Here is a 25,329-nt window from a genome sequence, read left to right on the forward strand (position 1 = left end):
GACGCAGGAGATGTAATCTAATTCTGCATCATAAGAAATAGATCTGTGCTCTCAGAGCTTGCAACTGCAGTGTGAGTTTGAAGTAGAAGGATTTGACAGTAAGCCGTCATAATGTCTTGAAGTATGTTTTACATTAGATTTTTTTTCTCTCAACTATGAACATTACTTAATGGACATTATGCTTTAATGAGAAAAATACTGATATCTCTTTATATCTTAAGCTTTATTGCAAAAATTTCATATAAATCACTGTTCCTAAAGGTAAACAGGCTGTTTAATTTTGTAAAATCATTCTATGCACTCTTTGTGAATTGATAAAAGGTATGGAAAGTGAAATCTATCTGAAACTGCTTTGAGGAGTTCCACAAAACGTCTTTGCCAGCCAAATTACCCTTTCAAGTTCATGTTTGCATTCTTCCAGTTCGCTCCTCAGTTGCTTTAGTTTCTCCTCCGTGCTGCCTTGCCTCTCCTCTGCCTGCGGTAAGCAAAGAAAGAAGAGGAGAAGAAATAATGAAGGCTGGTGCTAAGACTAACATGCTGATGCAGTACTCTGATGATCATAATTTCAGTGTCTAATGCATGGCTCGACACTAACTTTTTTGTTTGGTGGCCCGATGGGACCACCAAAATCCTAAATTTCAAATTTTTGGTGGCCCGAGAGAAAAATTTGGTGTCCCGAAAAAAAAACAATAAAAAACATTAAAAGTCCTTTTTTTTTAATGAGTCAAATATTTAAGATTTATGATAGTAAGAATTAGAAGTTGGACATACAGTATCTTCTCAAAAATAAACTTCAACAAACTTGCAACACTCACTCTCAGGCATTCATTCAGTCCTTTTCATCCATCCTTTGAACAAATTTAACTGCTAATTTCCGGCGCAAAAAGTTATGAATTTATTGACATACTTTTCAAAATATTTTGGTGGCCCGAGGCGGGCCACCAAATTTGCCCTTTTTTGAAATTTGGTGGCCCGACTTTCATTTTTGGTGGCCCCGGGCCACCGTTAGTGTCGAGCCCTGTCTAATGGCATGCACATCTTCCACTGCTGAAATATATCACAGGCTTTACAAACTGGACAGTGTAGCACGCACTACATACACACAGCCATCTATTTTTTGTGCCAGCTAAGAAACAAATGGATTTTAACTTTTCTCACTGAGTCACATACATATTTATATTGATGCATGCTTAGATTAGCTCCGTCAAGAGGTGTGTGTTATGCCACAATTTGAGCATAAATACACAATAAATAAAAATAATCATGCTGAAAATAAACAGGGTATAAAAAGAAATTAAACTAAGTTAATTAAAAACAAAGGTCTTGTTTCTGTTAAAGAATGAAAGTAATGCACATGCATGTACAGTAACCATGCTAAATCCCATTTGTTAACAATATAAAGAGAACTGAATAAAATGGTACTGAGATTTGTACATTGAATAACGGAGATAGAAGAGATGTTTTCAAATCAATTTTTTTAGCACTTTAAATACCTTCACAAACATATGCCTCATACTGCTCACAAACACAAAACTTTTAAAGTCAATAATAAGATGGCAATGGTGAGCCAAGGTACAATGTAAATTATCTCTGGAAGTACTGGATTGGCTAGTCTGATAAAAGTGGGTGTGGCTTACCTGTGACAGGGCAGCCATTCTCTCCGCTAGCTCCGCCTCCACACTGGGCAGGGCCTCCGCCTTGCTCAGGCTCTGAGACAGCCGCTGCTCGGACGAGTCCAGTCGTTCTTGCATCCCCCGCATCTTTTCCTCGTACTGCACCGGAAAGGAAAGCGAGAGGATGCGAGAATGTGAAATCTGTTTCCGTGGCAACCAGTAATGCAGTGATCAGTCATCCTCTTCACACATCAAAATGCTCTACATCACTCAAGAGAGAATATTTCACATCATGGTACTCTACTTATTTTACTTCTGCAGTCCCTTGTTTAATGATGCTGCTACATTGAACTGTAATGGCCTAACTTTGCTATGATCCAATGTACACTGGCAATTCTCCACCATTTTGTTCTTGAATGTTATATAGTACATTTAACCTACCAACAAACACATGGTGAATATACTCAAAATAATAAACACTCGCATATAACCAGTTTCTACATGTAACTTTCTCTCTACTATTTAAACAAAGTCAATTTAATCTGTGTTTAATACCTCATGCAAGCACTGAAATCCTTACATGTTTAGACTGTCAAAGAGTACTTCGATGATACTTGGGCTCCTCACAAATGAAAATGTATGAGGTACATGTATATCTGGGAGCTTGCTCAAAAATCATGCTGAAAGTAGAAAAACTGCAATTACAATGCAGTTTGGAAATCACTTTAAAATGTTGTATTCTTTCGTAACAACTTTCCACACTTTTTTTACGGCAGCTCGGTATGGGATTTCCTGCTACCATAATTTCAAGGAAATGCAATAATTTTTTTTTTTTTTTTTTCTTGACTAGTCATCTGACATTTGAGATGTCTGGAACATTTGCTAATATTCAGCAGTATTTTCCTCACATTTCTAGACTCACCAATTACATTGGTAACAATCCCTCTGTCACTGTTTCTATACAGCTGGATACGTGAGCATTTCTTTTGAAGGTATTAGGTAACGCTTCGACTCCTTAAATTGTGGCTTTGCAGATAAGAATCTCTTTTCTTTCTCAAAGCTTCTGCTGCCCTCATCCTGTTATTTTTGTTTTTAGCAAGTGGAAGTAGTCGGAGTGTCACCATAACTGGAATGAGTTTGTTTTTAGTATCGGCCACTAATGGACACAGATTGGTCAGTTGTCCAGTGCGGGAGTGACATATCTTGTTTTAAAAGCTATTAGGCTGTCACCATCTCTTCGACAGACAGTGGACTTGTGATGACCTTTGACCTCAGACACACTTGAATTTTCCATGGTACAGAAAAGCTCGATTTGGATAAAAGCATGCATGTGGGCTGGAAGTCAAAGTACTCTTATCTTACATTCAAGAGATGAGAGTTTTCAACTCTAAAAGGTTTATGTATGGTAATTTTTGACATACACATCTTTTAATCTCTACGACTGCACTTTAAAACATCTTTTCCATACTAGACAGTTCTTCCTTCTGTCGCCTTGGAAGCTACGAGAGGTCAGCACAACGATAGAGCCAGAATTTAAAATACCAGTACAGAGTGCTGCACATGAGAAACTGATGCATTTGTGCTACTTTTATTAAAGGTGATGCATTATCCAGCACCTACACAATGTATATTGCAAAAATAGTGGACTGAGGGATGCATTACCTTATCCAAGACCCAACAAACACAGTTCTCACTTAACCCCTTGAGAACACGCTGATTTTGCCATAACACATATTTCCCACAGACACCTGCCCGAGTATATTCCAGACTAGCATTCAATGGGTTAAAATGCAGGGATGCCAACCTTGGAAACAGCATTGTATTATTCTGAGGGCTGAAAAGGTATATTTTTGAGTAAAAAAAAACAGTATTTTTGCCTTTCCTGCACTAGACAAGTATAGTCTCTATATATGATTTGGGAAATCCCATTATTCCCACAAAATCTCCCATATTCTTTGCCAAAAAAAAAACCAACAACAACAATACAACATACTGCAACAAAGCAACAGTCGGCATCTCTGTAAACATGGTCCATCTTGAATATAAACCCATTTTGGACCAGCTGACTTTGCAATGACACATGTTTATTATAGACACCTGCCCGAGTAAACTCGCAACCAGTCTTCAACGGGTTAACTTGGGCTATTCACACCCACCTGTTTGATGTCGCCCTCTTTGTTGGCGAGCTCGCTTTCCAGCTTGTCGTTGAGGTCATGCAGCGAGGTCGTTTCCCGCTGGGCGTTGAGGTAGCGCTTCTCCAGCGTGGCGATTCTCTCCTCCATGTCTTCTTTTTGTGCCATCGCCTGGAGGGAAAAAAATGGAACGGACGGGAAAATCGTTCTGCAAGTTATTTCTTTGCGGGGAGTGTTGCTGGTTCCCCGTTGTGTGGTGAGAAGGTGGGGACTCTACACTTCCAACTCATACCGCACCCTTCACCAATTAGTTCCAATGTTCTTCACAGACAAGATCGTATCTGATCTTATTTCATCAGATTTCAATTAAATCAAATCAAAAAGAAATTCAAATTCAAACTGTAAACTGCATTAGTCAGACAAGTTTCTTTGTAGTGCCTTTTGATATGAATAGCAAACAAATTCCAAATGGTGGAAGATGAATTTCGAGCCATTTTGAGAACTATGCCGTGGCTTTAACCCTTCCAGTGCCCCATTCACTGATCCTCGTATTCCCTCACTTCCAACCTTCAACAATCTACCAATATTTATACATTGTACAGGATGTGTGTATATAAAATACATGTAGCTGTCACTTCACACATGTACTTTAGTGTGAGTTAGACAGTATCATAAAAGATATGCTTGTGTTGAACTGTGTTACTGTAACACCCAAGTGTGAAGCCCGGCTATCATCATGGTCGAGCATGGGAGGAAAGCAAGAGAATGCTACCTATTCACAGGGCGTTACAACTAGGCCCTGTTTCATAAAGCTGTTTGTAAAGTTACGCATTACCTTAGGAACAACTGAAATATGAAGTGCCACAATGTGTGCAATTTTTTTCCCATTACTTTTTGAAAACAAAGAAAAATTGTACATCAATATTTCATCTGCATTGGAGCAAAATTACAAACAAGATTTCAACTAAAAATGTGTGTGTCAACATGTAAGCATCATTATTTATCATCTTCAAATTTCAACTTTAGCTACTGAAATTACCAATGATTAGGAAACCCATTCGGGTTGCTATATTCAAGTCGTTTGTAAAGTCATGCATAACTTTACGAATAGCTTTATGAAACAGAGCCCGGGGGGAGGGGGGGGGGGTGTTTCATAAACCTGTTCTTAAAGTTACAAACGACTTACAGCTGGTGATCAGTTCTTGTGCTGAATTATTGAAATTTTGATAAGTATAGCACATCAGAACTGATCACCAGTCGTTGTTAAGTCGTTTGTAACTTTCAGAACAGCTTTATGAAACAGGGCCAAGATATTGGTATCTAAAATGGGTAAAAGGACTACCCTCCTACTATCGGGAGATGGCCATACCTCCTTGGCATCCCGCTGGTACTTGGCAGCGTTCTCCTGGGCCTTGAGCATCTCCTTTTGGGCGATGGCCAAGCTCTCTTCCAGCTCAGCCACCCGGATGTTCATGTCTGTCACCCGCACCTTGGCCTGGCCCAGCTCGTGGTTTTGCTTCTCCAGCGTGTCCTGGAGCTCGATCACCCGGCTGACGTCGTCGTCGGGGTCGATGGATCCGTTGGATAACCTCTGCAAATTGACGAGGGAGAAGTGTGGGGAAAAATCGTCAGGCTCATTCACTATTGAATATAATTTCTTTCAAATGTTAGATATAATACTGTAAAACCAGAAATTGCCATACGCATGAAATTTTCATAAATTTTGCGAGAAGCAAAAATGTGCAAAAGTACAATGTATGCAAAAGTTCATCTTAAATCCCTGTAGTGCTAGTATGGTTTTCATGGTTGGCCATTTGCAAGCATATCAAGCTTATATTTTATATTAATGTTGTTGAGCAATTACGTAATACTGAAGTGCCCTGAGTGGCAAATTGGCAGGAAGATAGTATGACTGATTTGAAGAGTTTGCTTGCAAAATAAGTTAAATCCATTCTTGTAGTAAATCTGAGAAATTTGCGATTACAGTTGCTAAAAACAAACAAAATGATAAGATAATATGGAATACTGTAAAAGTGGATATTTTCGCGTGACTAATTTTTCGCGGTAGGCCGGGTCAGAAGAGTTTCGCTTGTTTTTAATTCCGCGGAATCAAGACATCACGCACAGGAACGTATGGCAAGCAAAAATATTCGCGTGTTTTTATTTTCGCGCTAGTTTCTGGTTGCGCGAAATGCGCGAAAATTTCAACGCCGCGAAAATTTCAACTTTTACAGTATTTCTAATGATAATGTCAAGAATACTCCTGCTTATGTAACAAAAGAGGAGCCATTGGAAGCCAAGCTAAGGTAGAGCCAAGGTTTTATTCTTATCTGTCTGATTAATGGAATTTGATTATGTAAAATGTTTCAAAATGGTGCTTAGCTCATTGTGTGCTCAAACTTGTAATATATTTCGAAATTTGAATGTGGTTATTCTGCAGGGCAATGGACATTTTAAGACCTACATTGTACCTGTAGTAATTTAACTCCATTGAGAAAAAAAGAGGGAGAGAAAAAAAAGAACAAACTGGAATAGGACGCCCTCTACTGACCTTGGTCGTACTAATACTTGGTGTGACATCGCCATGGCCATTCTTGAGACCTTTGTGCTGCAGACCGCCCCCTTTCAACAGTTTATCCTTCAAGCTCTGATTCTGAAACGACAGAAACGACAAAAAAAAAAAAAAACAAACAAGATGCGGACATCAGAAACAAAGAAAAAGAATGGAATACAAAGGGGTGCTTTCACACGCATGACATTGTCAACAAACATCTTCCAGAGTTGGACATTCAGTCATCACAGTACTTCATTAATTTCTCCTCAATCTGTGGAGCATACATTATAATGTTTCCCATCGCATCTCTTTAGGTTATTTTATTTTTCCTGCCACGACAGGCCGTCATTGTCATGAGGCACACCGTATGTATTTAGCTGTCCTGACGACCAGCGAGGAAGGACAAAGTCTTCACTCCTGAGATTTACCTGGCTCCCCTCGTGAATAGCCGGTTACCACGGCGACCAGACATGCACATCACATCGCATCCGACAGCAAAGAAAAAAAAAAAAAAGTTATGAAGGGAAAAAATGATGCAAAGCAGACCACATCATTCCACTTTAGCCTGAAGCTACATGTTCTAATGTGTGAGTGCATCTGACATTTTAAAAGGAAACAAACTCATTGGTTCTGACTCTGTATGTCATCCTGTATCAATGCTAGCCTTGTTTTAATGCCAGCTTTTCCTCTTTCATCACAACCACATCATATGATACACATATCAATTTTTTATGCACGGATGTGCGCATTGCAAATCATGCTATAGACCACCCCAAAGAAACAACAAATAAACAAAGCTACCCTGTATGATGATAGATTACCATACAGCCAGAATAGGATGATATACAAGGTACAGTATGATCCCAAGACCTGTTGAAAAATCAAATCCCTCCCAAAATTGACTTTCAGTCAGCAACATTTTCTGTTGTTTTTATTTCTACATTGTGTTATCAAATGTTAACAGAGCAAATCAGACACACGTCAATGGTGATGATGACATTTAGCAAAAGGTTAAATACTAAATAATCACAATAATAATAACAATAATCATAATGCATCACATTTTGGTGGTAATAGTGTCTGTTGAGAAATGTGTATTTCTAAACACTTGTCTGCAAAATTATTCGTACCCGTAAACATTTATGGTGTGTTTTTTTTTCCTTCTCATAAGTAAATGATAGAATGGTAGTATCTAGTGTGACTTTGATGTATTTAGTTTTCATCTCCCAATTAAAGTAAATTTTGGTCTGACTTCATTTGCATGACAATAGAGACAGATGAATATTTTGTCGGAATGTAAAAATTTCACAGGAAAATATGTTGAAATCCAATGCACCAAATGCTGTAATCAGAAATTGGCCTGAAAGAAAAAGAAAAAAGTCAGGGGTATGAATAATTTTGCAGACAACTGTACCCTGTAGAAAGATTGGGAGGCAGTAGAGTTAAAGATTAGAACGATATTACAGTTTAACACAATACAATTTTGGTTTCTTGCACATACTTTAGCAGAGGCATAAACAGGACTATAAGAAGCTGAATACTGTTATCAAAGTCATTGTCCTTGACCTTACAGATCAAACCTTATACAAACAGCAGAGCCGTTGTCAAACTCAGACCATATACTTTCGAAAACACCAAAAATATTAAAGAGGAAAGCATTACACTGCCAGCCAAGGAAAGGGAGGGCCCATTTGAATTTGGGGTTATTACACTTTCCATGTGTCAATCATACCGACATGCGATAGCGTTTACTTCCATGTCGCACAAAACACATTTTTTTGGAAAGCATCGGGATCCATTCAGCACAGCCACCGGGAGGGCTTTCTAAAATGTCTGTATTTACTCGCTCCCATTAAAATGGTACTGAAATTGAATGCCGGCAATGGAAATGCAGCTTTCAAGCCCACACAGTACAGTGCTCAAAAGGCAAATTTTATGTGCCAAGGACATTTTAGCTGGGCATGGGAGGGGGGTGGGGATCATGAAAGTAAGAAAATCCCATGAAAACATTACTGAGAGTTATCTCTTAATAGCAGTCTCAGACACACAAACACACACTTTATGTACACACAACAACTTTACCGTAGTTGTGTGCATGCATGTTTAATTTGTATGAAACAGTGTATAATAACACGTAGCTGTGTTTGCAAGGAAAGTTTTATTCCATTTCATTTCAAGTCAAAATTTCAGAGCTAAAATGAATTCCAGTTCATTTCAGGTCAATATTTCAGAAGTAAACTGAATATTAAAACCTTTGAACACAAGGCTTTAACACACAAAATAAAAAAAAAAGTAAAAAGTAAAATCAAAATTTACTACTTCTATAGATAGGAGGTAAATGCACGGCTGCACACTAACCCATTTTTTCTACTGGTCCAACCTGTCTATTGTATGTACCTGCAGCTCCTACAAAGAACCACACAATCATATTGTAGTTGACAAAGATGACAACATGGCCCAATCAGTGACACAATACACTTCTGTTGAAGTATGACTGACTGTACAGTATAAACCACAGGTCAGTCAAGTAGAATATGATGGCTGCTGTTGATAGCACAGTTGATGCACACACAAATCCATCAATCCACTCCCACAGAAAGACAGACAGACAGACACACACACACAAATACAATAATATAGACATATGAATATTAAAACAGTCGCACAAACACACATACAGTACCCCCACCAACCATTCCTCCCATACAAACTCCAAAACCCCCCACCCCCTCTCCCTCCCCCCCCCCCCCCCCCCCACTCCTACCAATATGCCCACCACCAAATGCTGGATTATGGGGGGATTGTCCGATGATTCATGGCCGGATTCCCCTGAACCCGAGGGGGGGATCATACCCTAATTGGCAATTCTGATCCTATAACTCCAATAGGAGAGTAAGATGGAGAGAAAAAAAAAAAGAAAGTGGAAAAAAAAAAAGTATGAATAACTTTCAGACTATTTTCGAGTTCAACAGTCCTTTGAAGCCCTAGGAAAGCCATTTTAGACGGTAGATTGAAGCTGACGGAAAGGGAAAAGATGAGGAGAGAGGGAAAGTAAGAAGAGGAAGAGGGAAGGATGAGAAAGGGAGGGAGGGGAAAGACAAAATGTGCTAAAACAAGGAGAGAGAATAGAAGAAAAGAGACAGACACATTTAAAGAAATGGTATAGTTTTGGTTGGGACAGAGATTCAGGTTTTAACTCTTGTGCGAGATAATTAGAAACCACTGAAAACATGTCCTATATGAAATATTAAAGGGCATACAAGTTTAAGAGGAATTAAAAGCTTATTTGATGAAAATTGGCCTTAAAGTGGCTGAGATATCCAAAAACAAAAAGGTGCTAATAAAAGGAAAATCGCACCTTTTATTTACACCACTCTGTTTTGTTTTGTATTTGATATCTCAGCCATTTCCAAACCTGATTTTCATCAAATAAACTTTAATTATTCCTACAATGGTATGCTTTTGGGTATTTCATATAAGTGGTTTCTCATTATCTTGCAAACCATTCAACCTGAATCACCATATTAACCAAAACTATACCAACCCTGAGAGACACAGAAAAAACAAACAAACAAACAAACAAACGAGAGAAGAAGAGGGGGTGTTGGAGGAAGAAACTGAGATAGCAAGATTGGTAGAGAGAAACCAATAGAGGTAGGGGAGAGGTAGAAAAGAAGAAAAGGGGCGAATGATTTTAAAAAAAGGGGCGCAGAACTTACTCCACAAAAAAAAAAAAGTGCAAGGTTGGCTACAGGTATTACATGAAAATCAGCAGTAAAATCCCGTGACAGCCGCTTCTATAGGGAATCAAATGGCCATTTATTTACCCAGATCAGTTCCAAATCACATCTGAAAAATAGTTTTGCATATTGCCTTATTAGCATCTTTTTCTCCCCTTCTTTTGTTCTTTTTGTTTTTCCTTCCATAGAATAAAACCTTGATTCATCTGACAGTGATAGATACAAATTCATTCCGCCAAAAAGTGCACTCAGTAATTGCCTCTGCTCCAATAAAATAGTTATCTTAGTAATAAATGCCATCAATCATGTTGCCTTCCAGTCTAGAAATAACTATTATGAAACATTCACTAAGATCTTTGCATACTCATGATCTATAAAGTCACATCTGATGGTTAAGTGAATGTCTGCTTGTTTTTATTTTCCACCTGAGAAGATGGCTGGATAGCCAATATTTAGCTACACGAAGTTGGTCTTCCATGGGATCTACTTGGATGTGAGGTGGGACCACTTCACCAGGTTAAACACTCTGCTCTTTGTGATGAATGAATGGAGTGGGATCTTTTACGTGCGTGGGTTGTGCAACTCTCTCACACACAGGACCTCCATTTTACGTTCTATTGGGATGTTTCATTTCAAACTAGATGGAACGGAATGATTACACACAACACTGTCTCTTGGTATACCAAACCAGACTTAAAGGGTGTGTACAGTTCTGGTCGAGGTGAGAATTTAGCTTTTAACGTTTTGCCAGATATTCAGAAACCACTCTATGAAATGTCAACAAGCATGCAACTCTAAGGGTATTCAAAGTTTAATTGATGAATATCGGTTTTGAAATGGCTGAGATATCCAAAAACAAGGTGAAACAAAGAGATCCTAATAAAAGGTGTGGCCTGTCGCCTTTTATTATTATCGCTTTTTGGATATCTCAGCCATTTGAAAACCAATTTTCATCAAATAAACGTTGAATCCTTCTTAAAATTACATGCTCTTTCATATTTAATAAGAGGTTTCCCATAATCTCACTCAGGAATGTTCAAAACATAAATCCCCACCTCAACCAGTACTGTATAGTCCCTTTAAGATTAGATAGTCACAAAAGTTAACATGGGCCCCCTGTTCAACTTCACCAATACGAATTTCATAAAATCATGTCAAATACATTCTGTGGTGCCAAATCCATGCTTCATCGTGACAGGCACATTTTCAATAAAAAAAAAGAAAGAAAGAAAAGATAATTATGACAGGAAAAAGAAGGCTACAAGATTCTTAGAATAACAACCAATTCAGCACAGTTTGCATGTCATAAAACACAAACACACATTTTCGGGTCATGCAGTGCATACGAACCACACGCACAGTATTGAACTGATTTTCATCTTTAAAAAGCAATCGAGACGATATCTTTTCACATTCAAAGACAAGTGACAAGACATTTATTAAAGGCCATTTTCAATAATCTTGTCATGAAGAGGGAGGCAATTTGATCCCTAATTTGATGCGAGCTGCCCCGGATACTGGCAAATATCATTTGCAGATGAAATCTAAGTGAAGCTCGGAGAGCATCAATAAAAGCACATTCTAAAACTTAAAGGGATCGTATAGTTTTGGTTGATACCTGGCTTCAGGTTTCTATTTGTTTTTCTTTGGTGAAATGAGAAACCTTGTATAAAATATGAAAGAGAATGTAATTTTGAGAGGAATTCAACATTTATTTGATGAAAATTGGCTTTTAAAAGGCTGAGATATAGCCAAAACAGAGCAATCCTAGTAAAAGTTGGGACCTACCTTTTATTAAGATCACTTTGTTTTACTACGTTTTTGCATATTTCAGCCACTTCAAAACCCATTTTCATCAAATAAATTTTTGATTCCTCTTAGAATGGCATGGTCTGTAACATTTCATAAGTGATTTCTGACATGTAGTACCGGTAACACACAAAAAGTTAAATGCTCGATCCGTATCTCCACCAACACTATACCATCTCTTTAAAGTCCGAGTACAGTTAAAAATATCTCCAAGAGTGTGAGAGAGAGAGAAAGAGAGAGAAGAAGAAGATAAAAAGAGATAATTCAATGTAAGCCTTTGCTCATCTTTGAGACTGAGTTTAAATCCAAGATTGGACTGATTTCACTTAGCCACAAAAGATGTGACTACAGAATACAAAACATTGTATGTATTAAAGCAAACAAAGATGGAACCACATGCTTTATATCCTTTTGCCTTGCCTAAAGAACATCAGGGTAATGTTTCATGAAAACAATTACAACGTTAAGACTCAGTGACCAAAGCTTCTCAGCCAATCAAAATCAAGGATTTTACTGAAATTGTCAGAGACTGATTTGTCAGAGCTGACAACTTTCATGAAACAGTACCCAGAACTATTGATGATGGACTTGCACCATGGTCCTACACATTTCTCCAATCCACTGTTTCACAGCAGTTCCTTTCATATCCAAGCGAAAGGACACTTCACATTTATAAAACAGGCAGCACCCAAGCTTCATACAAAAGATGGATTAAAGTCCAGAATGCTATAAACCTCTATAGTTTCTGACAATACATTTCTTTTTTCCTATGCTGAACAATAAGAGACAACTGGTACCAGCTTCACTTACAAATTCATCAACACTAATAAGTGTTACTATTCATAAGTGGTGTTCGATAAGTTTTGTCACCCTATTATGGGACGAGGATCCACGAGGATGAAAAACTATAAACTGCTCAGAAAACTATGAGGGCAGTATTTTATGTCAATTAAACTATCATGATCAAAAACCACACCACAGCTTTAAGGAAACCTCTGCAGTCCGATAATCCATTTCCTTTATTGGAGGATCGGCCTGCCACGGATAATCAACTCTGCGGCTAGTGATGGCGAATTAATAAACCTCTAAGACATCCCCACAATAAATATTTCCATTTGCTGTAGTCAGTGAGATGAAACCACAAGAACAAAAAAAGTATTTGAATTAAGGATGACTTAGCTGTGACTGAGAAGGAATTAGAGACCATAGATATGCTTGGTTATATCCAGTTTACAATTCAGATGTTTGCCAGCATTTATGTGATCACATTTTTCATCGGCTCAAGCCCCCCCCCCCCCTTCCAACCTTCAGCTCTTTCATTCATTCTGCAGATTATCTTCTCCCCGCCGAATGTTCGCTCATGAAAAATTGTCCACAACATACAGACCGATGGCATGACAAACAGGATAGCGCAGGAGCATTTTCAAACAAAAAATGGTTGGCATTTTAGGGTTTGGAGTCATCTCACATCACCACAGAGAAAGCAATTAAAAGAGAGCTTTAATAATATGAGCAAGGAATCACAAAGCACTAACTGCCCCCCCCCCCCTCCCAATAATAGTCTTTCTTTTCTTGGTATAGACTGGTTGGTGACATGTTGCATTTATTACAATATTGTATAACTCAAGCTTTTTGCAACATTTAATCACTGCGCAGTCCAAGTCATTATGCAGGGATTTTTTTTGTATCATCACAACGCCATGCAAGGAAGAACTTCTCTCTGATATCTCAAAAAAAATCCCTTTCACTTTTTCCACGAACCTTTTCCTCCCCTCCCTTCGTTTCCTCCCCTTCATTTTGCTGAGACATCCATGAGCACGCATAGGGATTCTTGTATTGGGTGACGTGACATTTGCTCCTGTTACAATTGCTGTGGTCTTATTTTCTCCAAGGACTTAGGGCTAGGGTTAGGGTTGTGATAGTGTTTTAGGTTTAGTTTTGATACAAGGATTGTGATTAGGGTTAAGGGTTATGTTTGTGGGTAGAAATTATGTTTGGCTTGGCATGCAGAAATTTCATGGGAGCAATTGTTGCAGAAGCAATTACCTAAAGGAACCATTTCTTATACTTCTACCCTAGTATATTTGAGACTAGTCTTCAACCTTTGCTTGGAACAACACAAGAAAAAATGTTGGGGTGGGGGGTAGCTCATGGTATGCAATGGGGGGGGGGAAGAGGGGCAGAGAATTAGAAAATGAAGTCAATGGCATTGATCTTTGATAGACTGGAGGGGAAACAAAACAGTGCAACAATAGCACAGGTGAGGGGATATTAAATTGATTGGGGCAGAGGGGGGGGGGGGGGAATGGGAGGAGGTCAAGATTGACTGACAGAATGAGAATAGAGAGGAGTAAGGAACGCATCCCGGAGGCGGGATGCAGGAAGAGACGGGGGTCAAGAGAGAATGGCAGCTTGACAAAAGACATATCCAACCCAATAGTCCATTGCCTCTACTAACACACGGTGGTCATTCCTACCGATATCATATAAGACACAACCAGGTCCCTCTAGTTATTATTTTCAAAGAGTTGGTTATTGCAAAGAAGCCAAATAAAGAAAAGAAAAGGAATTTAGGGAAAGAAAAAACAAGAAAGAAGACAAGATGAACCTAGGTAAACATGGCATTGCAAAAAAAAAAAGAGCATAGAATACCTCGCTCGACAACACATTACAAAACTTTAATACAGGACTACAAACAAGACACTTTGAAAAAGTCAAATGTTACTTTTGATACATTAAACACAACGAAACTAAGATGTTCAAAGAGGCTCTGATAAAACTAGGTTCAGGTGAAGCGACATGTATCTACTGATGTGCGGGTCTATTGTATGCTCTGGAATAGAGGATATAGTTGCATTATGTATAAGTGATACCTGTATACCAATGTTCTCCAAGGGAAGCTAATATCTCTTGATATGTTAATAAAAGATGATGTATCCCTTGAAACCAAATACAAATCACTTAAGAGAGGGGAGATATCACCTAAGTGATAGAAGTTGTTGCAATGTGGGGGAGGGGGCAGGAAGCGATATATTCGATTATCGAAATGGACACTTTACAGAGAACAGCGGGGGCAATTCAACGGCACGCGAGTGCTCGACGAGACGCGATGCGCAAGGCCAGCAATGAGCGCCACTCGATACGAGAAAAATACGGAAACAGCAGACAGCAAGACAAACATATTACCCAAACATCAATATGTAGCCGGAGTCTGCCCAGAATGTACTCACACTCTTTTTTCCCTTTCCTCTGCACACTTTTACTTTGCTTGTTTTGTGTTTCAGCAACTTTCACCATCTCCCCCTCATGCCTCCCCCCCCCCTCGCTACTATACCAGTTATTTATACAAAGCCTTTCTAAACACCCCACCCTTTGCTACCCTTTAAGTAGTGCTGGAATTGCAAAGAAGCCAGGTGCAACAATTTGACATTATCTCGAACCGTGCCCACTGACTACAAACCCATGTTGAGAATTGATTCACACGCAGAAAGGGAGGAAAAATGCATGAATAAAAAGCTCAATGTCAAGAAAATGACCCCAAAGAAGAGGAATATAGATGTACAAAGTTAGTTGTTGAGTTCAGAGTGCTGATTATATAAGAAAGACTGCAAATTCAAAAAAAAAAGAAAAAAAAACACCTGACCGAGTGGTAAAACCAGGACACTATCCAAAATTTCAACAACAACAACAACAACAGATCCTTTTACTCACAACAGTGACAACAATCTAAGGAGTGGCGTGATGACAAAATGTGGACATTTTGTCGCTGTTTAAGTAAACAATCTCTACTATCTTAGACATTGCTTCTATTCAGAAATGCTTCAGACAAAGATATGAGATTGATTGAAACATATCATAGAAACAAACAAAGAATGACAAATATGTTGATTTGGAGATTTAAAAGGTATTTTGGACAATGGTAGTTTGATAAATTCAGACGAGTATACATGGTACATTTCCAGGAACATCTCTGTCTTTTGTGTGCTAACCAAAATCCGCAAATTTGACAAGTCGCAAATATATACATTGCATTAATAGATCTATTCACACAAATGTATGTTTCATGCTGTCTCAAGGTGGGAAGATTGCAAACTTTTCTCCTCGAAAAGGAAATATATTCATATTTCTTTATCCTAAACAATGATTCTCAATAACAAATTTCACCAATTGCAAAAATTGTTTCACAAGTCTCAAGTTGCAAGTGTTGCACGTATACTTGCAAAATATGAAGCAAATATAGAGTAAATATGACAAACTACAGGTCATAAAGATAGGCCCCAGGGACATTATTCATTGAGAGAGATAGAAGGGTGTATGAGAGAGGAATGATACTAAAATGAAGTAGGGATATCGACAAAATAGGAGAAAATGGACGAGGTAGGAATATGATGTAGGCTCACACCTATAGCACAGTCAAACATTCTCTCTAGATGACAGATAATCAATCAGCCGACAATGTATGTGAGTGGGGACAGGTATCACCTTGACAGGCAAATCAATTTCAGTCTGACACGATGAGGGGAGCAGAGTGGGTAATCCCGCTCCCATCAGCGATTTGAATGACTGCAATTAGCACGGGTTTCCCTCACGAATCATCATCATAAAAAAAAGAGAAAAAAAAAAACTTTCTCTCACACTGATATCTGATCAGGTAAAGAGAAGAGAAACAACAACAAATATGTATATAATTTATGCAAAGCAATATTACAATTGACAGATGAGAAAAATTAAAAATAGTGACAGAAAGGTAGACAGAAGAGTGGCATTATCAAGAGAGAGAGAGAGATTGAATGAAAAGAACTAGCAAATGCAATACATGCACAGTAAAAAGAAACTGGTTCTTGTCTATGGTGAAGTTTACTATAAAAAAAAATGCTTACAAATTATAAACATCAGATTGACAAAAACAAAGAGAGATAAAAATAAGAAATAAGAGAGAGACAGAGAGACACAGCGAAACAAAGAGAAGAAAAAGTGACTTCAGTTTATGGTGCATGAAAAATTATTTGGAAAACAAATGATAAGCATTGATAGCAGAACTGTGCAGAAAAGAAACAGACCTGAGAGAAGATAAAGTAGAAAAATAGAAACGTAGATAGACAGAAATGGAGTATACATGTATATATATATATATATATATATATATATATATATATATATATATATATATATATATACACATACATAGAGAGAGATAGATAGATACACAAAAAAACAGAGAAACAGAGAGAGAAAGAGATATAAAGAGAGAGAGAGAGAGAGAGAAATAGAAGGAATGGGAGTGCCCAGCGCACATTGACCTGACTCAATGTATGGTGGCCTCAAATCACTGATAAACACACTTTTGCATTGCTGGAATCGTTTTCCGCGGCTTATCCGGAGATTACGACCCCTAATCATCTATGCTAAGTACAATCACTTCAAGAAGTACTACAGCATGCGGGAGGCGAATACAGCGATAATCCCGAATAAGTACTCGCGGTTGGAAAAAAAAGTACCAAGACATCACAGGGACCTTGCATTTTGATGAAATGCTAACGAGAACACACGCAAACAGCAGGAGAAGTCTTCCACTGGCCCCGAACTTCCCAATCTCCTACCAAAGCTGTGGATCACTTTAACCACCAGTCAAAAACTTGATCAAGAAACAATGCATCCTGCTCAGATATCGGAAAGAAAAGGAACAAAAACTGTCCTATTATAGGGGATTCTGCATGAGATACCTGCTGTGTGTGTATGTGTGTGTGTGTGTCTGTCTGTCTGTATGTTGGGGGGGGGAATAAATCTCTCCCCTGTCTCATGCAATTCAGACGTTGAAACAGTTGTGAAAGGAATCATGCATGAAGTCATAGGTTCCACTGTACTCTTCCCCCAAAATGTTGACAGTTTCTGCTCATGCACTTAGCTAAACAAAGACTAAACGGACGGAGACATGAAAAAACAGTCTGATGCAAGTGCAGCGCCTTCCTACTATCTGGGGGAAAACACATCCAGGTACCAAACAAAATATTGACTTCCAGACATGGGAGTAGAGATGGGGTGTTTGTTGCTATTTCTTTTCTGTTTGTTTGTTTGTTTGTTTGTTTCCTTGCATATGTTTGTTTTCCTGGTTGCAAAGAAAGAGAGTTTTTTTGTTCTTTCTTTTTGCATGTGAGTGTATAACTGACCCTATGTATCAAGAAGGACCTGTTGTGGTTCAAAAGACTACATAATACATCAGGCCTCAACATGGTAAATCAGTGGCCCGGAGGCCAGCAGCTAATAAGTATTGGTGACAAGCCTCCAAATTTATCTTTTGGTGGCCTAAATAAGATTGTTACTTTCACTCTTATTTCAGCCTCTAATCTTTTTCCCAGGCAACAAAATGTCAGATTTAAAGATTTCAGTGACCAAAAAGGGCAACCAGACAAAAAAAGAAAAGAAAAAAGAAGTAAGTGTTGAGTCCTGTGTATAAACATATCCATGCTAAGGCCCAGAGTTCAAGTTACCTAGCAACAATGGTTATGCCCCAAGGCGAAGTAACTGTTTTCGTCACTACCTAGTCCAAGAGTCTTAACTTTATAAAGCCATTGACACAATTACTGCTTCTTAAGATGCTAAAGTTTTTACCTTATATAGCAGGCTCATATGAAATGAATCATAAAACCCACTCAATTCAATTACACTTTAAAGGAGACCTCCGGATGATTTTAAGATTTTTACATTTGAACAAATATAAATTAGTTCTACTGAGGACAGAGTTTCAGAATTTGTGATAATCGGGATGAAGAATAAGAATATTTTCAAAAATTTAGAACCAATTGCAATGAACAAGGATGATGACATGGCAGAGTCACCATAAGAATGCATGAGTTGGGGCTCAAGGAAGCAGAACAAAAGAAGAAGGCATGCATAGATTATACACAGGTGAACTTGCAAGCAAGCGGTATTGTAATGAAATTACACTGCTACATTTCTGAAATATGTGAACCTCCTATGTCACCATCCTTGTTCAGTGTTATTTGTTTATGGTTTTTCAAAGTATTGTTTCTCTGCTCAAGAACCACAATAAATTCCATAAATCTATACATGGAGTTGTCGATTTATGTACTACATGATGTGAAATTATGAAAATCGTCTGGAATGTCCCTTTAATATATTTCATGCAATGCATACACATGGATTTCAGATGATCTTCTGTAGATATGAAACAAGACTACGATCACAATCTGATGAGCTTAACACAAACTCACAAAAAATTTTTCTGAGAATATCTGAGAGCCCACTACCATTCCATGTTATCTTCTTTAGTAGCTCCACGTGCTGCTATGCGGGGCAAGTCATGATTCCTCCATGAAATATTTTTTTGCACAAACTGTTTTCCACGCCTCCGAGAGCCCATTATGCATACCTGCCAACATGTCAAGATGAAATATCTTACTCGTGGATCGCAAAAATCTTATTTTATATGCAAACAGAAGTTAAAAATCTTACATTCGGTCAAATCTTCAGAAAATACACATGAAAGGTATATCTAAATATTTTTCAAAAATCTGATTTCTCTGACAGAAAATCTGATTTTGCTTTTTTTAACGTAAAAAAAAAAATCTTACTGAATCTGATAAAATCTTACTAGTTGGCAAGTATGCATTATGGTTCTTTAAGGCTTTCAGAATTTCACGGGGGTAGAGGTATATATTTATGTATTATACAATGAGCACTGTTAGAATAGTTATGCTATGTCTGACACAGTATATCATGGAAGCTTGCAAATCCTGACAATTGACTAATCAGAAAGGAGAAACAATGCCATTAAGCATATTTCCATATAAATACAAACGTATGACTTCCAAACTTTCTCTTTCAAACTTTTTCTAGGAAAATGAGAGCCACTGGAAATGATATCCATGCACTCAAAGACAATATCCTTAACTCCTGCTATAAACATTTTGTACAACTCGTCACACAATGAAGTTTCTGCATTAGAATAGTGCGACCTACATGGCTCGACTTCCACGCTCGCACCTACGTTTTAATCAAAGCGAATAATGTGAGTATAATGTAGCCATCACGCAAATGAGACTAAAAAGTGTTACATTAAGTCGACGACAGACATTACTGCACCACGTAAAGCGTCCCAAGTGTCCTCTGGAGCGCAATTTCATCCCCCGAAATCTCCATTTCCATCGATCCCATTTGGGCAGCGGGACAGGAAAAGAATGCAAAACTGGGATAACACACGTACACCTCCGCTCTGCTCGGTCGTTCAACTTCGAGCGGGGCTCGATGATGCGAGCCTGCGAAAATGTTTGCTCGACTCTTCAGCGTCGGCTCGTCGCGACAATGACTGCAGATGAGGAGACAAGCGCATCACCTACGACTTCCGTGCATAATAGCCTGGATATCAATTTCTGGGATGCAATTTCCAATTTGTGGCTCACTTTCCAAGACTTTGTTATTTCTGGATAGCGTAAACTCATTTGGGGAATGATCGGACTGGGGGTATGGATATTGATATTATAATACCTGTGCTGCTTTCCTTTTGTTCACAGTGTTGTAGCATGCCTGCCAAAAGGACTACGTACATCTGAGCTTTGCTTAGTATCAAGTCATTTAATTTGGAAGCAGGGTTGTAAAATGATAATAACATGGTCTCTATTTATACAGGCTAGCCTGCTCCATGTTGCTACTGCTCTACAAAGTGGATCTTGGCATTGTTACTACTGCTTTTGCCCCAGCACCACCAGGGTAACAATTTAAAAACATCCAAGGTTATAGACAGCACAGGGATGATACCCTTATGAACAGTACTGAAGTATTCTGAGAGCTGAAAAGCCATAATTTTTGGTAGAAAACAGTACTTCTTACCTTCCCTGCAGCAAAAATGTGTAGTAAAACAACTTGGGAGAAAACAGTATTTTTCCATGAAAACTGCATCATTTTTGGCTGAAGAAGAGTACAAAATACTGAGCAAAAGGAACAGTTGATATCTCTGACAGTTTGTCAATAAAAACATCTTGTCCAAGGAAGAAAGGACTTAGGAGAATCATACTCGAGAACTTTATGTGAGAGTCCAGATTCTTATTCAGTGATTATATACATGTACAGTGCCCCAAGATGTGACTAGTCACTACTGACCATCAATACTATAGTTTGTCATCTGACTTTACAGTCATTCACAGACATGGGCACTGGGCACAAAAAAGCAGTATGCACAAGCTCTGAGTACAACTGGAAATACGCACACTGTATAAGAATTCATTGAAATCCAGAATCAAGTTTCACAATGTCTTTTAAAATCCTCACTAAAGAAAATGACACGAATGGGGGCATTACAAGACTTCGCTTACCCATCACCAACAGGCAAGTCATTTTAGAGAGCTCTAATATAACACATCAAGGTTCATTATCCTAAATTAATCTAGGTACCAATGTGCATTACTTTCCTTGAGCAGATAATGAAAATAAATTCAAATATTGACAGCAAAAAACTGTGCCGTGATATTAGAATAAGGAGAATAATGAATAACCTGAGAAAGTGACAGTTGAAGTTGACAGGCGAATGTTGCTGTGGTAACCAATCCAGTCATTCACAGTTTTGATTTAGATAAAAAACCAAACGCAGATCTGTACGCACGGACGTAAGTCAAAATATATCCACAGGCATACCATCAGACAGCCTTTGTTCCCTCTTGAAGAAGTGTCATTTCACTATATGCACTCTTTTAATACCTCCCGCCCACGATTTTACATTGAGCCACCGTACATCCCGCCCCAAAATGTCAGAATTGCTAATTCGGGCATCGATAACCCTTACGCCGACTCCCGATCTTGCCCCCGCGGCGCAACTTGACACCGTTGCCTGGTGTGTATGAAATCGACATTATGCTATTGTCTTTATCACAATAATGCCTCCCTAAAAATTCCTGATCACATACCGTCAACACGGATGCCATCATGTCCATGTGCAAAAGCACAAAGCTGAAATAATTTTAAAGCTGCAATTGTCTATATATCTCCCCCCCCCCCATCTCTCTATATAATTATCTATAGCTCAATTTACATCAAATGCAATATATATATATATATATATATATATATATACCTCAGTCTACCTCTCGCTCTCTCTCTCTCTCTTATCTCTCTCTATTTAAAATGTATTTCTGTCTTTTAACAATTAGAAGACATTCAACTCTGGATAGCTCTTTGGAGAGAACAAAAAGGCATTAAAATCCTCCTAAATATGATTGTAGTTTCTAAATATGATGATGAATATGGCACTCCACCAACTTCCAATGCTAAAGAGAAGTCATCACTGGAATAGAGGGCGATGAACCGAAAGAAGTTTGATATTCTAGTGGATTTCTATAAAGGGTATTTAACCCTTTCTATTCCAGGGACTTTGGACAGTGTGTACAATGCTATGGGGTTTTCTGTGCCAAATGCTACACACAGCACACAAAGAGTTAACCATGTACAGTAAAAAGTCAGTGGCAGTCCAATTACCATAATTGAGTGTAAAGGATGAGTGGAGCACAACTACAAAACTTGTTCACATATATTTCTATCAGCAGTCATTCAAATACAACCAATGCCTTTTTTTTTTTCTTACACAACATGAATGACTGTTTTTACACAAAACCTACCAGTGTAAATATTGACAGAAGAGAGAACAGTACCACATTATCGAGGATTTTATCTCACATATTTTGTTTAAAATATGACTTGCTTCAAAATACTTACTATATTTCTATTCCCACTATATCTAACTTTCAAATGATTAGGAACACTCAAATCAACAGATACTTTGGTTGGATCATAATGATTTTTACTATGACACCACTAATGTTGCAAGCTAAAGCTCGGGCATTTACAATAAAGTTCCAATTCTGATGTTAGTTAATATACCATACTAATTCCTTTGTTTTCCTCTAGGTCTGTTTTATTCTTATTCCGTTATATTGTTACCAAAACATTCATCCTTTAAAAAAAAAGGAAGAATGAAAATGTATCATCAAAATGTAAAGAATGTACTTAATTTTTTTCTAAGCATTACTTGAACAATACACATATTTCTTGTTTGCATTTTATGTATCACAAAAAGCAATGCAAGTACAAAAAAAAAAATGACTTAAACAATTTTTTTCAAAAAGTTGGAAATCGAATAGCTTCTCGGAACCATGGTCACCTTTGAATGCTCATGCAAATTTTCTGTTATTGTCTAGAGCTACAAAGTTAGATTATTGCAAAAGATTTCCAAGTTCTCAAAAGGGTCTTTTTTTTTTCTTTCTCTCTCTCCCTCTCTCTTCTGGCATCTTAATGAGCAAATTGTAATGCTGCCCTCATTGTCTGCATCACCTGCAGTCAGAAACATTTTCTACGTCTCCAACATTTGAGTTTCAAATCCATCTCTAGCGTGAACTATGTCACGGACCTCTTAGCAATTTCCATTCTAATAGTCCTAGTTTTTGCTCTGTTGCACTTCATTTTTTTTTCTTCTTCTCTCAATTTTACAAAATGATGTGAAAAAAACACACAAACAAACAAACAAACGAGAAGGAGGCTGACTGTCTAGGCAGCTAAGAAGACAGGCAAGCCGTACATGATTGGATTAAAATTACATGACCGGCAGGGGAACAAAAAAAAAAAAGTAAAAAGAGCACCAAAACATTTAAGTGCACAGCAGCTGGATACCCGTGGAATCCAATCCCTTGCGCAGCTGAAAATCTGGTTCTTCCAAACAGGAAAATATAAAAAATTCAGGCAGGTGTAAGGTGTCGGCTCACAGCCTGGACAAACAGAATCCTAGATGCTACGAAAACTTGGCCTTTTCTGTCGGGGTTAATAGGGGGTCCAATTTTTCATCGGAATTACTCCTTTTTTGTTTCTCTTTTTTTCCACCTTTCCATTATTTTAGCCATTGTCTCCCCTCCGCAAGCCATGTCTGGGAAATTAACGGCGGACTTCTGCAAATTAAATGTTAGATCCAATTCAATTTGCCCACGGTTATGACTGCAGAAAGCGTTGGCGAGCCTGTGAAGATAAGTATTAAATGATCCTAAGTCAAAGGCAACATTGTAGGGGGGGGGGGAACATCCAAAACAGAACACAAGTCTTGGTGTTACTTTTGTTAAAACAAAACAAAAAACTTCAAAAATTAAGATATTAACAACAACAACAAAAATCGCAAGTAGAGTTTGTTCAATTGGAAGCAGAGGATAAGAAAGATGGTTTTCGAGTGGTAACAATGATTAGTGGTATACAGTTCATCTAGACAGGTAGAATTTCGGGAGTAAACATAAAACCATAGTTTAAATGCCAGTGATTAATTTTGCAAAATCGTCGGACAGAAGACAGAACAGAAATCAAGCTTTGGCTCATTTCACATCAGCATAAGGGAAGACTTCCTATAAATCTTGTACATGATATGATGTGCAGATTAAACGCATTCACAAAAATTTCTCAAGTTCAAAATACTCATTGCTCACTATACAGCGGTAAAACTGGTGACAGAATACTGTTTAAACTGTTATTTTTGTGAGGGTTGAATTTTTGCAAATTTCGCGAATCACTGTTGGACCATGAATTTATAACAACACGCGAAAATGTCGCCATGTGCTAGGGTAATAGTACAAGTATGATAGTCTTGATTTCAATTCGCGAAAACAACATCTCGCGAAAATGTCCGAGACCTCTGCATTCGCGAAAATATCTGTACGTGAAAATAACAGCGTATAGAGTATTCCTCATCCACTCTTGCACACAATAAGGACCATCAAATGAATGGCTAACTGATATCTGATAATCCTCTCGAAATATTCTGGGTTTTTATTTTTCCTCTTTCACAAAATATGAAAGAGTCAAGACTGATTCTGAGTTTGACCCATTTTACCCAGGGCATGCGACTTTTTGTTGGTTTTGTGATGCACGGGCACTTATAATAGGGACCTAAAAGTCAAGCAATTCCAACAACAAAAAACATTAATCAATTTCAGACCACGATTTTTCAAACATAATTTTAGAGATGAGTTGATGGGGAAAACGTGAATAAAGTTTGCTATCAGACTTTGATACAAAAAAAAAAAAAAAAAATATCAGGCAAATGAAATGCACTGCTGAAAACGTATGTGCCAACAAGGTTTTCTTGGCAAGTCTGAAAGGGCTCATGGTGACTGCCCGATCGATGGCTACTCGTTTTGCCAGGTGACCCTGTAATAAAACCAGCGAGCGTGTCTACAAGGCCCCCACGCACCTTGGCAGCGGAACAACGCTTGCAGGCATCTCGCGATGAGCAAGAGGGGAAATAAAATACAGATACACAGAGGAAGTACTTGCGTTGAAGATCGTTGGACATTGATTGCTAACATTCCGTCGAGTTTGGCTGCTCAATTATTGCTATGGTTCTAAATGGTCTGGAGCTGGGGGGGGGGGAGGCTTTGGTCTCTGGTCATGGGGTAGGGGTGGGGGAAGGAGATGTTTCAATCTTGGCAGAGGAAACACTG

At 38.3% G+C, this 25,329-nt stretch overlaps 1 protein-coding gene across 1 annotated transcript in view; it reads right to left on the reverse strand.

The window, feature by feature from the left end:
• LOC140236031 (liprin-alpha-2-like) overlaps positions 1 to 25,329 on the reverse strand; it is a 207,250-nt gene that overhangs the window by 50,300 nt on the left and 131,621 nt on the right. Inside the window, exons 4-9 of the mRNA XM_072316006.1 lie at positions 6,297 to 6,398; positions 5,113 to 5,336; positions 4,394 to 4,403; positions 3,770 to 3,916; positions 1,638 to 1,772; positions 392 to 475 (exon numbers count right to left, since the gene is read on the reverse strand). Of these exons, the coding sequence (XP_072172107.1) occupies positions 392 to 475; positions 1,638 to 1,772; positions 3,770 to 3,916; positions 4,394 to 4,403; positions 5,113 to 5,336; positions 6,297 to 6,398 (702 nt within the window). The remainder of the gene's footprint in view (positions 1 to 391; positions 476 to 1,637; positions 1,773 to 3,769; positions 3,917 to 4,393; positions 4,404 to 5,112; positions 5,337 to 6,296; positions 6,399 to 25,329) is intronic.

Source organism: Diadema setosum, chromosome 12, assembly GCF_964275005.1.
Source record: "Diadema setosum chromosome 12, eeDiaSeto1, whole genome shotgun sequence".
Classification (NCBI taxonomy): Eukaryota; Metazoa; Echinodermata; class Echinoidea; order Diadematoida; family Diadematidae; genus Diadema; species Diadema setosum.